The following is a 15,585-nucleotide window of genomic DNA, read 5'->3' as shown; positions in this document are numbered from 1 at the left end:
TAATCTGGTGTAATCTTGTGTGGCATGTGTTAATTCAGAAGATTCGTTTAAAAGATTCATTTGAATCATCGACCAAAAGTGTTCCCATTAAAGAAATCATATGAACCCTAAAGAACCTGCTCAACAGAATTTACTCTCTGATGGTTTGACGTGTGCTGTGTGCGCAGGAACTGAACTCCGCTCTGCTGGACCGGGACCGGGCGATCCGGGAAAAGACGGAGCTGCTGGAGAAGTACTGTCACGAGGTGCAGGACAAGGCGGAGACGCAGAAGGAGCTGAGCCAGGCCTGTAAGGACATCGAGATGGTGCGAGAGGAGCGCGACGTGGCCCGTAAAGAGCGAACGGAGGCCATCATCCAGAGAGACCAGCTCCTGAGAGAGTACTACCAGGCCAGACAGGTACCTGTCCTGTGATCACACGGCCTCTGGACTCGTAGACTTCTGTTATTTAATTGCATTTCTCTCCTGCAGAAGCAGGACAGCGCGACGCTGGACATGGAGCGCGTCAGTAAGGAGCTGGAGGTTCTGAGGAAACAGTGTGAGGCCATTTCGGAGGAGCTCCAGGAGGCTGTGCAGGAGGCAGAGGTGGCCAAGTGTCGCAGAGATTGGGCCTTCCAGGAGAGAGACAAGATCGTAGCAGAGCGAGAGAGCATACGGTGAGCAGATCTCTGTTACACATAGGCATGTGACGGTATCAAATTTTCATGTTGCGATAATTTTTATCACCGGATATACGGTATGATCACTATATTGAAATAAGTTCCAAAAAAAGTGTTGTTATAGTATAACAGGTTTAAGAACTCTTTTTGTAATAACAAAAAAAAGAACTCTGAATGTTTAAATACAATAATACAATACACCAAAAATATATAAAGTAAAATTTTCAAACAGATTAAAGTGCTTAGGCTATAAAGAACAACAGGAAACACTTTACAATAAAGGTCTCATTATTTAATGCATTAACTCAGATTGAGCAACAGCTACATTTGTTACAGTAAGTATTATTTTTTGTTAATGTTAGTTAAGAAATACAACTGATCATTGTTAGTTTGATCTCAGGTCCATTAAATAAGTTATTTTGATTTTAGTAATGTTATTAAACAGTAACTAAGAATAATTAATGCTTTATAAGTATTTTTCATTGTCAGTTTGGTAATAATGAATGAACATGTTAACTAATGAAGCTGTATGTCTCAAAGTTTTACTGAACAATAACAAATAATCAGAACATTTCTAATCATTAGAGCATGTTGTAGTCCAGATTAAAATATAAAAATGTTTAAGTTTGAAAATAAATAGTCTATTAAGTCATTAAGTATGAAGTATTTGGTGCTGAGATGAACAACATTGAGATTACAAAAAAAATAATGGCTGTTTGAAGCATTTTAAAAACTTGCAGCTGCTTTTTTTGCGGTGTTTCCGGGGTAACCGCTGCATTTCTGCTGTTGTGAACGTGCACTTTCATTCAGCGCGTCTCCTTCACTCGTTCCGTCATGTGCTTCTCATGCAGGTTGGGCTTGTTTACATCTGAGTGCGTGTCTCTGTGACGCAGAATACAGCGGTGTTGTGCATTTTATACGGTTGATGGGGAAAGTATTCTTAAATGCATTATAAAAAGGATAATAATTGGTAATAAATTATTATTTACAGTATTTTGAAGTGCCCACGATAACAATATCGTGCATATTTATTATCGTGATATATCACATTACCGAATATCGGCACATGTCCAGTTACACGTGATTCAGTTCAAGTGTGTGTCGTCATGTGAAATCTGTGCCCTCATAACTGTTAAAAACCACCCAATCCCAATAATGTTCAAATCCAACACATATATTAAAAGTATGGAGATAAAATGGTGTCAAAAATTATATATATATTTTTAGTATATATGTTATATAAATACATAGAAACTCAAACATATATAAAATATAATTTTATAAATATATATAAATTCTTATTTTGTACATTTAAGTTGGGCTGTGCATTTGTGAAAGTAAGTGATCTTATGCTTTTGTGAGTCATTTTTTTGAAAATGTTATTTTTGAGACTATTTAAGCTCCATAAAACGGGGCCAAAGCTGACAGCTTTCATTTAATGAGCAAAAAAATCCGATAAAACAATATTTTAAATCATATTATTGCTGTGTGTGTTTGTGTGTATCAGGACGTTGTGCGATAACCTGCGACGCGAGAGGGACCGAGCTGTTAGCGATCTCGCCGACGCTCTGAGAAACCTCGACGACCTGCGGAAACAGAAGAACGACGCGGTGCGAGAACTGAAGGAGCTCAAGTGAGTCTCAGAGTCACACACCATCACTTCTACTGGACTGAATTATGTTCATGTTCATGAGCGTCTGCACGTGAACGAGACGCTGTACTAAAATACTACAGGTTTGAATCTGCAGCACCACGGCGAAAGTAGTTTGATTCCCAAACAAATGACTCTTTTTCTTTTGAACAGAATGAAAGAATGAATCGTGAATCATTCTCAGGTTGGAGTAAATTAGGTGAACTCTTGCTAAAATGTGTTTCAGGGAGTGTATGGAGGAGCAGCTGGAGAAGGAGGCACGTTTTCGCCAGCTGATGGCCCACAATTCTCACGACTCGGCTATCGATACGGACTCGCTGGAGTGGGAAACGGAGACGGTGGAGTTTGAGAGGAGTGCGGTATGAAGCTGTGACGAACCTCCAAAACTATTACAAACGTTTTTATTATTTGACATGAAGCATAAATATAAACCATCTCTGTAGGACGACATGGATTTGAGTGCTTTTGGTTTCGATATCGCCGAGGGGGTGAGCGACCCGTATCTACCCGGGGATTATGGGATATTCGTGAGCAAGGTGGACAAAGGAAGTATTGCGGAGGGCAGGTTAAGGTGGGTGAACTGTGTTCTCGGTCTCCCGTTCGACGTCGGTGTGCGTTTCTAACCAGCGTTTGTTCAAACCGCAGAGTGAACGATTGGTTGTTGAAGATAAACGATGTGGATCTGGCCAATAAGGACCGGAAGCAGGTCATAAAGGCAGTGTTCAGTGGAGGCGGAGTCATCAACATGGTGGTCCGCAGGAGGAAGTCTCTTGGAGGAAGGATGGTCACCTCTGTTCATCTTACACTGGCAGGGCTCAAAGGTCAGATCGGGGGTCATTGTCTTTCAGTTGGTCAGGCAGATAAACCACCTTCATCAGTGCAGTGACTCTCTCTGTCAGCAGATTGTGGTGTCGGGTTGGAGAGTGGCGTGTTCGTGTCGTCGGTTTCTCCAGGCAGTCCTGCGGCGAGGGACGGTTCGGTGTGTCCCGGCGATCGGGTTCTCAATGTGAGTTACATATTTTTCGAACTGAACTATGCCCTAATTGGAAAAAAATGAATCCCTGCATTTAATGTTTATGTTACCAGAATAAAAGCTCTATGGTTTAACATTTGAAAGCAACGAAATGAAGACACAACTAGTCGTATTGTAATTTTACTATTGTTCTGTAAAATAAACATGTTTTTACTCTAAAGTACAACAACATTATTGCAATAGTAATATATATCTTATTCTGATTTCTTTATTTTTTCATCATTTTAACAATAATTACAAAATATTAATTTGAATAATAATAATTAGTTCACACTTTAGTTTATTTACTTTAGTTTATTATTCTCACTATTAAAGGCAGAGTAGGTAAAAAAATGTATAAAAAACTTTTTTTCAAAATTTGTTTAAACTTTATTTATATATCAATACATAATTAAAATGTAAGTACTCTGAAAAAGAAAGTATAAAAATCGAGTGTCTGTAGACCTCTCACGACTGTTTTAAAGACAGCTCATTATTTCCATTCACTCCACCCCCTCCCTTCTGGGCTCCTTCCAAAGCCACGCCCCCAAAACGCATGAACGTGTGACTCCGACCACTGAGCTGGAAGACGCATTATTTACCTGAGACGAGCGGAGAGGAAGGAGCAGTGCATGTAGTGACATCATGTCAGAATCACATGTAATAAAAATAACTTTATAATTATGAAGATAAACAAACAAGATTTTAGTACTCACTATCAAGCTAGCATATTGATATTGGTAAAGTTTAAAATATATATTTTTTGATTCGCTAACGAGCTAGTTATCTATAAGGCAAAGCTAAAAACAGGTTGCATGATACACGTTTTTCCATTACCATCATTTACACTGTGATGAAGATGAATTTCGTCTAAGATTCATAACATATACGTTGTTCTACAGATAAACAGAGTAACATACACTCAAATATCAACTCACAACTGCATTGCAGACACAAAATAATAACACACACATACAACAAAGTGTGTACGACACACACAGATACAAGATAAAGACATCAGTAAACATAGGTAGAGAATATAAAAACAAAACAAAGGCGAAAAAAAACGTGCAGGTGAACATGGTAAAAGAGTTAGACAGAGGGTAAATATAGTTCTAAGAAAAGTTCCTATGCAGAGTAACGTTAGGCCTACTATCTGTTAAACATGTATTTAGTTATCTAAAGCAAAATTATGCACAATTCAACACTATAGCTATCATTATTTATCGTCTCTACTATGGCTCGCTAAGTAATGTTATGTTAGCTATATTACGCAGCGACGTGTGCTAATGACACATGCTTCATGAAAAAATAAACAAAAAAATATGTATGATCAAAATGCAAAAAGAAAGATTTACCTGTCCAGCAGAAATAAAGCCATCAAGGAGTCACTTTTCAGCCCCTTGAGTTCCCTCAGTTCTCGCCATCGCTGGAGAGCCACGCCGATATTAACTCGCGTTTTATTTCTTTGTTTATCCAAAGTCTTTTTGTTCATTGCCTTTTCTTGTACTGTTACTGTCTTCCTTTTTTGCCTGGTTTGCCTTCACGTACTGTGAATTTTGCTTGCTGTTTCTCTGCCATTGTTTTGGTATTCCTAGGATCCATGCCTCTTGAATTCCCCAAATCAAACGTGCGCGCGCAAGTGGGCAGGTCATGTGTGGCAAAAGGGTGGTTGCCATGGTTGCGAGAGAGTGACAGTCGCCTAAGCCAATCCTATGTTTCGTCCTGGATGGAAATAATGAGCTGTGTTTAATACAGATTAAACGGTCTAGAGTCACTCGATTTTTATACTCTTTTTATCAGAGTTCTTACATTTTAATTATGCATTGATATATATAGAAAGTTTAAACAAATTTGGAACAAAATGTTTTGCCTACCCTGCCTTTAAAGGATTAGTTCACTTCAGAATTAAAATTTCCTGATAATTTACTCTCCCTCATGTCATCCAAGATGTTCATGTCTTTCTTTTTGATGAAAACATTCCAGGATTGTTCTCCATATAGTGGACTTCACTGGGGTTCAACGGGTTGAAGGTCCAAATGTCAGTTTCAGTGCAGCTTCAAAGAGCTCTACATGATCCCAGACGAGGAATAAGAGTCTCATCTAGAGAAACCATCGACCATTTTCTAAAAAAAAAAAAAAACATTATATGGTTTTTAACCACAAATGCTCGTCTTGCACTGCTCTGTGATGCTCCACGCATGACGTAATCATGTTGGAAAGATCACACGTGACGTAGGCTTTTTCTCCTTCAAATGATAATGTTCATCTCAGAGCTAGATGGTTTGGTTCAAAGCTTATTGAAGAGAGAACATAAATGAGAAAAATGCATCCAGATCTGAAGCTACTGAAACAAGTCACACTCCTAAATTGGGAGCCTCTGATTGGTCGATGGAGCAGAGGCTCATTTGCATGTATTCTGGGTCGTTAGAGTTAAAGCAGGCCATACAGAATGAGAACGTCACACTGTATATTGAGCATATCTGCTGTGATTATTTTAAGGTTGTTTAATTTTCTCTGGCAGATAAACGGAATTTCGCTGGATAATAAATCCGTGAGTGAATGTGAGACTCTCCTGCGGAGCTGCAGAGACTCCGTTTCTCTTTCCCTCCTGAAGGTGAGACATTATTGATCGTTATTCATTTCCTATTCAATCAGCTCACTCTTTCCTGAAGTCTTTAATGTTTCACAGTGGTTTCTCCTCATCCCAGTTCTTTCCACAGAGTCTGTCGGGTCAGAGTATCGCAGAGAGCCAGCGTGACTGTGAAAGGAACTCCAACGGGAAGTCGGCCGATCACCTGCGGCCCTGCAGGAAGCAGCCCAGCAGCCACAAAGACACGTACAGCCCCACACGTGATGTGGAGAGCGACCGCGGTCAGTATCGCTCGGAGCCGTATCATGAGATCTGCCTGCATCCCAACTCTAAACGACCCCTCACCTTTCACCCCGTTTCCCCCGGCGACTGCATCGCCGTAGAGATGGGTCAGGAGAGGCGTAAACAAAGCGGCGGCACGTGGCCGAAAATGGTAGCGGTTGCAATGACGGCTGCTGACAGCATCCCCCGCTGTCTATTTTTAAGACCCCAAAGAAGCGGAAGTCGATATTCGACGCAGACATGTTCAAACGGCCGGAGACGCCGTCCAAGCTGGACTACCTCAGTTTGTCCCAGATGCCCAAACATTCCCCGCAGAGCTCCTGGACGGAGGGGCAGACGCCACCCGACCCGCCCAAACGCAGCGACTCCTTCAAGTTTAAACACAAACCACAGGGAAGCTCCGCCTCCGATTCCACCATTACCACCGGTTCGCCCCCGGCCACGCCCATTCAGACCGCGCCCGCAGACAAAGCTGGGTCTGATTTTGAAAATCGAGACCGCAACGGGAATGTTCTTCAGAGACAGGGGTCCGGCGGCGGAGGGCCGTTTACGGAGGAAGTGCTGGACAGGGCGCAGATGACCTGGAGATGAGGAGAGGAAGGCCGAGCTCCGCACCCGCTCAACGCCGCAGCCTCACGCCCCTGAAGATGCCGTTTCCACAGGTGCTGCGCCTCATAAACCCTGCTGGATATGTGCAGTTCTAATGCCTCTAAATCAGTGGTTCCCAAACTTTTTAGCATGGAGTAACCATCCTTCTGCGGACCCCCTCTCTGCAGTCACACCTTTACCATTAACCCTTGTGCGGTCTTCGTTTGGGAAGTACTCTCAGGGACTTTGGGGTCTCCACAGACCCCAGGCAACAAAATGTAATTTTGTAACAAAATAATATATATTTTTTAAAATGTAACTTTACTCTGTTTATTAATGTTTTTACTCCACATTTGTGAATTTATCATATCTTTTAAATTTATATAAATAAATAAATAAATATTTTGTTGAGTAGGTTTTTATACAAAAACATCTTTTTATGTAAAATTCACTTTATAAAAGACCCACATTTCTAACTTTCATTCATGGGGATAACATGGATAATTTGACATGGTTTAGTGTGAGATTTTTGCCCATCTTTTGGAAAATGCAGTTTTAAAAGTAAAAAATTATCACTTTATCCAGTAGATGCTGCAGAGCTCCACTATTTGCTGTTTGACTGACTGAAAGACATCTTTACACAAGTATTTTCAGCTGATTCATATCTAAATATTATCAAATCACAATTATGACAATAAAAGCTACTTTTTGTCAAAGTTTAGCATTTTTTGTTTTTCAATATTGTTACATTATGTTGTTACATTGTGTACATTGTTACATTGTGTTACATTGTTACATTGTTACATTATGATGAGACCCGCTTAGAAAATGGACAAAATTCATCCTCAAAATCAACATTTTTAAAAAACGTATATTTTTTCAGTACAAAACAAATGCTAAACTTTGACAAAAAGTAATTTTTATTGTATAATTGTGATTTGATAATATTTAGATATGAATCAGCTGAAAATACTTGTGTAAAGATGTCTTTCAGTCAGTCAAACAGCAAATAGTGGAGCTCTGCAGCATCTACTGGATAAAGTGATCATTTTTTACTTTTAAAACTGCATTTTCCAAAAGATGGGCAAAAATCTCACACTAAACCATGTCAAATTATCCATGTGATCCCCATGAATGAAAGTTACAAATGTGGGTCTTTTATAAAGTGAATTTTACATAAAAAGATGTTTTTGTATAAAAACCTACTCAACAAAATATTTATTTATTTATATAAATTTAAAAGATATTATAAATCCTCCAAAAACTGCACAAATGTGAAGTAAAAACATTAATAAACAGAGTAAAATTACATTTGTTTAAAAAAACAATTATTTTGTTACAAAATTACATTTTGTTGCCTGGAGACCCCAAAGACCCTGAGTGTGACTTTTATTTCTACACTAACATAAAAACAAGATATCACTCCAATTATTTTATTATTTGTAGATCTAGAAAGTGTAACTACTGTACAAAGTTTCATGTCATTTGGACAAAGAGAACATTTTTTTAATTTTAGCAAATGTCATTTTGGGTCAAAAAAGACCCTATAAGGGACATTATTTGCCCCCTAAATTGATTTTCCAGCACATTTTTTTAAAATAACTTTTTAAAATAAATAACGTTTTAAATAAAAATGTTCAATAGAGAAATATGCAATGATGGTAAAACCAAGAAAAACTTTTAAATATTAAAGGGATAGTTCACCCAAAAATGAAAATTTGATGTTTATCTGCTTACCCCCAGCGCATCCAAGATGTAGGTGTCTTTGTTTCTTCAGTAGAACACAAATGATGATTTTTAACTGCAACCGCTGCCGTCTGTCAGAGGTATAATGCGTGTCAATGGGAACTTCATCTATAAGAGTAAATAAAACACGACAGACAAATCCAAATTAAACCCTGCGGCTCGTGACGACACATTGATGTCATTAGACACGAAACGATCGGTTTGTGCGAGAAACCGAACAGTATTTATATCATTTTTTACCTCTAATACACCACTATGTCCAACGGCATTCATCACTCGATTCGTTTGGTCTGATCGCGCTCTGACAACGGCAGTGATGTCTCGCTCTCATTGAAGAATATGCGCGAGACATCACTGCCGCTGTCAGAGCACAAACCGATCGTTTCGTGTCTTAGGACATCAATGTGTCGTCACGAGCCGCAGGGTTTAATTTGGATTTGTCTGTCGTGTTTTATTTACTCTTATAGATGAAGTTCCCATTGACACACATTATACCTCTGACAGACGGCAGCGGTTGCAGTTAAAAATCATCATTTGTGTTCTACTGAAGAAACAAAGACACCTACATCTTGGATGCGCTGGGGGTAAGCAGATAAACATCAAATTTTCATTTTTGGGTGAACTATCCCTTTAAACTAAAACTGCCAGTAGGTGGCAGCAAGTCACTGTTTTTATGAGTGAGTCATCGAGTCATTCATTCAGTAATGAAGCAAGTGGCTGTGAATGAATCATTGAATCGACTCACGATTCGTTCAAAGCCGCAGAATTGCTCGTGAAACAGACGTGTGTTGTAGTTCTGCTGTGGTTTCGTTAGAACTATTATTTCATTGCAAAATAGAGTAAATACTGACAGTACTGTACTGAAAGTTTGAGTCTTAAATCGAAGTTAATCCACTATCTGTGTCTATATTTGTTCTTCATGCGAGTAAGTGTTAAATCCCCACTTTTACAAAGGTGCACTGTCGAGAACGACAGTAATTTAGTGCGATTTAAGGCAGCAGATTCTGCACGCAATCTATCATATGCTGCTTGTGTGGATACAGTCATTACTGCAAATGATGAGGTAATCTGATTTAATGTACTGGATTTACAGCATTTTGGCAGTTAGAAAAACATGCTCGATTTTAATATTATTTTAAGGTAGAATTAAATGAACTACTCAGCATTTTGTTGGCGTACCCCCTTTTGTCACCTCGCGTACCCCAGTTTGGGAACCACTGCTCTGAATGATCGGATAATCCTGATCACTCAATCTCCTACAGTCCTTCTGTCGTCTGATTGACAGTTCAGACTTTTTACTAAAGGTTCAATAAGCTGTTCCATTTCAAATGTCAGGGTTAACTCACGCTCATAATCACTTCCTCATCTTGTTCTCTGCTGCAGAGCTTCTCTCACGACGAACACTCGCCTGAGCCTGTGGATCTGGTTCGGTTCTCTCCTTTCCGCTCAAATCGTCACAGTTCAGGCTTCTCACCTGTACAAGCGCGTGAGTTTGACAGCAATCAGACAGTGACCAGTTCTGTGTGTGTGTGTGTGTGTGATGTCATAACCATTATTTGTGTGTTTGTGTGTCTAGACACCGCTCCCAGAACGCTGTCTCCCTACCCTGCTGTCACCGCGGTCATGAGGAACCCAGTGTACACGGCCTGGAGTCACTGTGTCAAAACCACTAACTCTCCGTCAGTTCCTGCACACACATACACTCAAGTCAGGTACACACACACACACACACACACACACACACACTCCCTGACGTATCGCATCTGTTCTGATGTGAGACGGTGAATCTCTGTGTTCTGAACCGCAGTCCGCAGCACCAGGGGCGATGGAGTGTGGATCTCAACCACAAGTGCTCCGGTGAACTGTTCGACGGCTCTCGCGGATCAGGACCGCACAACACCAACTCCCTGCCCTCCAGCGCCAGACTGGGTCTGTACCCCGACGCCACATCACGTGCACTAGCGCTTAAAGGGTTAGTTCAGCCAAAAATGAAAATTCTGTCATTAATCACTCACCCTCATGTCGTTCCACACCCGTAAGACCTTCGTTCATCTTCAGAACACAAATTAAGATATTTTTGATGAAATCCGATGGCTCAGTGAGGCCTGCGTAGCCAGCAACGACATTTCCTCTCTCAAGATCCATTAATGTACTAAAAACATATTTAAATCAGGTCATGTGAGTACAGTGGTTCAATATTAATATTATAAAGCCACGAGAATATTTTTGGAGCGCCAAAAAAACAAAATAACGACTTATTTAGTGATGGCCGATTTCAAAACACTGCTTCAGGAAGCATCGGAGCGTTATGAATCAGCCGTTCGGAGCGCCAAAGTCACATGATTTCAGCATTTTGGCGGTTTGATACGAGATCCGAGTCTCTGATTCGATTCATAACGCTCCGAAGCTTCCTGAAGCAGTGTTTTGAAATCGGCCATCACTAAATAAGTCGTTATTTTGTTTTTTTGGCGCACCAAAAATATTCTCGTGGCTTTATAATATTAATATTGAACCACTGTACTCACATGAACCTGATTTAAATATGTTTTTAGTACATTAATGGATCTTGAGAGAGGAAATGTCATTGCTGGCTATGCAGGCCTCACTGAGCCATCGGATTTCATCAAAAATATCTTAATTTGTGTTCTGAAGATGAACGAAGGTCTTACGGGTGTGGAACGACATGAGGGTGAGTAATAAATGACATTATTTTCATTTTTGGGTGAACTAACCCTTTAACTCTCATGACCCTCATGACTCTAAAATAAGCTGTGATTGGTTATCTCAAGCCTGTAGTCAATAATCTCACTGATGAATGTAAAGTCTGTCTTCTGTGACTGATGATGGTTCTGTCTGTGTTTACGTCTGTAGGTTTGTCTCAGTACCGCGAGCAGCGCATCAAGATTCCCTCCACCCCTCGCTATGCTCGATCTGTTCACGGCTCTGACAGAGGTGCGGATCTCTCGTAAAAATCTCATTTATAACATCACATGTAGTCAACACTTCCTGTGCCGTTGTGTGAATAATGGACGTACATAAAATTGTACAAACCAAAACATTTTGTTGTTGTGTGTTTCAGGATCGCTGTCTCATTCTGACTGCAGCAGCCCAAGTCTCGTAACTCCGCCCCTCTCTCATCTGGACGCCGCCTCCTTCACCAGCAGCCAATCGCAGGGCTCCATCTCCGCCCAAACCAGGCTGTCAGTCAGCCCTGTGCCAATAGACAGGAGAAGGGACAGGTAGAAACAGACATAGAGAGAACTTAATATTAAAGAGTTAATGTCATTTACTCACCCTCATGATCTCACATCATTCTGTTCAATACAAAAAGGACAAAAGCATGTAAGGATCATAACAGTCGTCCATATGACATAATGATCGAATAAACAGATTCACACCCATTCACAGAAGCCCTCAAAGCTCATACGGGTTTATAAAACATGATGGCGAGTAAATATGGCAGCATCTTGCAGCCTGTCACGGGCGTTCTCCTCCTCTTCCTCTCGTAGTTTATTTACCTCAGATCTGCTTGACTCCTTTCTAGTCTTTCTGCTCTTCTGCCCCATTTCTCTCCTTCCTGCTCCAGATGTGCGTTGCGTAACAGGTCTAACCTGAAGCTTTCTCGAGCTCAGAGATCGTGGTTTGCATCTTTACGGACCCTGAGGTTTGTCCACCATGCAGTGAGAACACTAAAACAAACTGTGTTAGGCTTCATTCACAGTTAAAACAGGCTCAGTTTTGGCTGTTTTAGTGAATTTATCTGTGATTTTCTTTTCTTATGTCCTCTTTTATGTCACGTGTCTTTAAATGCATGCTCTTAGAACTCTGGTTGATGAAGCTGATGGCCCATATATTGTGTGTTTTTGCGTTTCAGGCCATACATAGAAGAGCCACGATGTGTCACTATCCCCAAAGGGGCGGAGCCTCTGGGCATCTCCATCGTGGGTGGGGAGAATGGCGGCATTTTTGTTTCCAAGGTAACGGGGGGCAGCATTGCTCAGCAGCACCACCTGGAGTTTGGAGATCAGCTGCTGGAGGTGCGTTCGAAAACACTCTTTTAATTGGGAGTCTTAAATTCAACACCTGTGAATCACTTCCTGTCTCTCTTTAGTTTAACGGCATTAATCTCAGGAACGCCACGGAGCAGCAGGCGAGACTCATCATTGGGCAGCAGTGTGACACCATCACCATACTGGCACAGTACAACCCACACATGTACCAGCTGGGCAACCACTCGCGCTCGAGGTACGCACACACAGTACATGTGACTCTCTGGTGCTTTCCAAAAAATATATTCATGCCTTAGAGTTGAAGCTGGGTGATTATATAGTTTATTATGTAGTTTATGGTTTTCTATCATAAAGAAGTGGCCACATATTAAATTAAACATTTAAATTAAATGTTGTTTGGCCAATATTAAACAAGGATTTGATCTGCTGTAACAACAACAGGCCGCTGGCGCCCTCTGCAGGCATTTGTTATAATACATAATGTACATAAGATGATTGTTTATATTATGTATTTTAAAAGTGTTGTTCTATAAAACTTATGATTACTTACTTTTGATACTTTATTTGAACCAAATATTATTGCCTCATTGTTATATGTATTTTAAGTCATTTTAAAAGCTTAGGTCTATTTTTATTACACAAAAAATCCGATTAATCGTTTTGGAATTATTTTGGAATTTCCCGGTCAGTCGCCAAAAATAATAGACGATTACTCAATTAACTGCCAAAATAATCGACCAATTACTCATCAAAAATAATCGACCATGTACTCGTCAAAATACTTGATCAATTGGTAAAAGTAATTGTCAGATTACTCGATTTAATCACAAAAATAATCGACTGATTGTGCCGAAATAATCAGCCGATTACTTATCAAAGACAATCGACTGAGAATCAATTAATCGTCAAAATAATTGACTAATTACGCGTCAAAACCGACCAATTAATTGCCAAAATAATTGACTAATTACGCGTCAAAACCGACCAATTAATCGCCAAAATAATTGACTAATTACGCGTCAAAACCGGCCAATTACTCGTCAAAATAATTGACCGATTACTCATCAAAAATAATTGACCAAGTAATTGCCAAAAATACCGGATCAATTGGCAAAATAATCGACAGATTACTCGATTAATCACAAAATAATCGATGATTGTGCTGAAATAATCAATCGATTGTTTTGACGGGTAATCGGCTGATTATTTCGGCACAATAGTTGATTATTTTGCGATTAATTAAACTTGTCAGAATACTCAATCAATTGGCGGAAATAATCTACCGATTGCTCGATTAATCGCCAAAATAATCGACCAATTACGCGTCAAAACCGTCCGATTACTCGTCAAAATACTTGATTACTTGGCAAATTAATTGTCCGATTACTCATCAAAATAAGCATCCAATTACTCAATTAATCATCAAAAATATTGAGCAATTACTCGATTACCAAAATAATTGTTACACAATATATACATTTTTCAACAAAATTAAAAACTAAAAAATAGTATATATCGTTTTGCGTGAGTGTACAGTATGTATGCAAATAAAGTTGCAATTCATTTAAATCATCAATTGAAATTATTAATGAATTATGACACCTGTGAGGTTTATATCGATTTGGTAAGACTAATTATTATTTGGTGATGATAGGGTTAAATATTTCGAACATATCACCGAACTCTAAGTAGTCATGGTGTCATACTAATACATGTCAACTCATGCCGTCAGCTCCCGCATGGAGTCGTCCATCAGCTCTCACTCCACGCCCGGAACACCTGACACGCTCAGCGAACAGGACGAGGGCACCATGACCCCGCCCTCCAAACAGACCACGCCCACATCCAGCCCTCGCAGCGCCGGCAGGTAACAAACGCGTTCTTTTTCTCTCGCTGCCAGCGATGTAAACACGCCCCCTGCTCTGATTGGTTTAACTGCGCTGTCTGCTCTGTGATTGGCCAGGGAGGGCAGGAAACAGGCGGAGCCGAGGCAGGTGGTGCTGAGGAAGACTCAGGTGGATCTGGGGCTGAAGATCTGCGGAGGAAACCTGACTGGGGTTTTCGTGGAGGACCTAGAAGAGGACAGTCCTGCTCGAGGAGCCGACGGCCTGCAGCCTGGAGACCTGATGCTGGAGGTACGGAGGAGAGATCACACGTGTTTCGAGACGAGACGTTTCCCTGTTGTGATGTCATTTCCTGTTTGCAGTGTAACTCAGTAAGTCTGAAGAACAAGACGGCTGAGGAGGTGTACCTCGAGATCCTGAAACCCGCAGAGAACGTCGTGCTCAGGGTCCAGAACCGACCCGAACACTTCCGGAGGGTCAAAGACGCACCTGGAGACGGGTTTTACATCAGGTAACGTGTGTTTTGAGTTTTGACTAGAATATAGAATCATCCTTCCTTAATTATTACATTAATATTAAAGCCACTTATGAATATTTAATGACATTATATCATCTGCTCTTCATCTGTTTGTCTTTCAGGGCTTTATTTGACCATGTTGGTGATTTAGAGCAGGAGTTGAGTTTCAAGAAGGATGATATTCTCTATGTGGACGACACGCTGCCCAGGGGGAATTTCGGCTACTGGTTGGCATGGCAACTGGACGAGAACGCACAGAAGCTGATGCGCGGACATGTGCCCAGCAAGTGCATGTATGTGATCTTCATGCAATCATCACTGGTTTTGTTTTATAGTTAAATATGAAAAAATCACTCAACACTCTTCAGTGCACATGATAAAGCGTGTGTGTGTGTGTGTGTGTGTGTGTGTGTGTGTAGGATGGATCAAGATTCCCAGCGGCGGTACAGCATCACAGACGGTAAGGACGAGAGCGGATCTGGTAAAACGCTCTCAGCCGCGGCGCGCCGCTCGTTCTTTCGCCGTAAGCTCAAACACAAGCGCAGCAGCTCCAGAGACGGGCGCGACGCTCCCGCGGCAGACGCCGTCAGCACCGACTCCATGCTGTACATGGAGGGTGAGAAACAACACATGTGACATGTTCTGAAACTTCAGCTTTAGTTTCTCATTGACTCTGTGTGTGAC

At 40.8% G+C, this 15,585-nt stretch overlaps 1 protein-coding gene across 1 annotated transcript in view; it reads left to right on the top strand.

Annotated features, from left to right (window-relative positions):
* The window catches only part of dlg5b.1 (discs, large homolog 5b (Drosophila), tandem duplicate 1), a 32,651-nt gene that overhangs the window by 13,393 nt on the left and 3,673 nt on the right, over positions 1 to 15,585 (top strand). The window contains 24 exon segments of the mRNA XM_048170028.1: positions 168 to 398; positions 471 to 655; positions 2,166 to 2,291; positions 2,536 to 2,668; positions 2,753 to 2,880; positions 2,955 to 3,130; positions 3,212 to 3,315; positions 5,846 to 5,938; positions 6,033 to 6,375; positions 6,378 to 6,758; positions 6,761 to 6,858; positions 9,914 to 10,016; positions 10,107 to 10,242; positions 10,338 to 10,459; positions 11,402 to 11,482; positions 11,610 to 11,769; positions 12,117 to 12,194; positions 12,405 to 12,567; positions 12,642 to 12,775; positions 14,273 to 14,407; positions 14,504 to 14,675; positions 14,747 to 14,895; positions 15,024 to 15,194; positions 15,321 to 15,517. Coding sequence (XP_048025985.1) covers positions 168 to 398; positions 471 to 655; positions 2,166 to 2,291; positions 2,536 to 2,668; positions 2,753 to 2,880; positions 2,955 to 3,130; positions 3,212 to 3,315; positions 5,846 to 5,938; positions 6,033 to 6,375; positions 6,378 to 6,758; positions 6,761 to 6,858; positions 9,914 to 10,016; positions 10,107 to 10,242; positions 10,338 to 10,459; positions 11,402 to 11,482; positions 11,610 to 11,769; positions 12,117 to 12,194; positions 12,405 to 12,567; positions 12,642 to 12,775; positions 14,273 to 14,407; positions 14,504 to 14,675; positions 14,747 to 14,895; positions 15,024 to 15,194; positions 15,321 to 15,517 — 3,799 coding nt within the window.

The sequence above is a fragment of the Megalobrama amblycephala genome, linkage group LG20 (genome assembly GCF_018812025.1).
Source record: "Megalobrama amblycephala isolate DHTTF-2021 linkage group LG20, ASM1881202v1, whole genome shotgun sequence".
NCBI classification, from domain to species: Eukaryota; Metazoa; Chordata; class Actinopteri; order Cypriniformes; family Xenocyprididae; genus Megalobrama; species Megalobrama amblycephala.
Note: the sequence above shows the minus strand (reverse complement) of the source record. Positions and strands in the feature narration are given on the sequence as shown.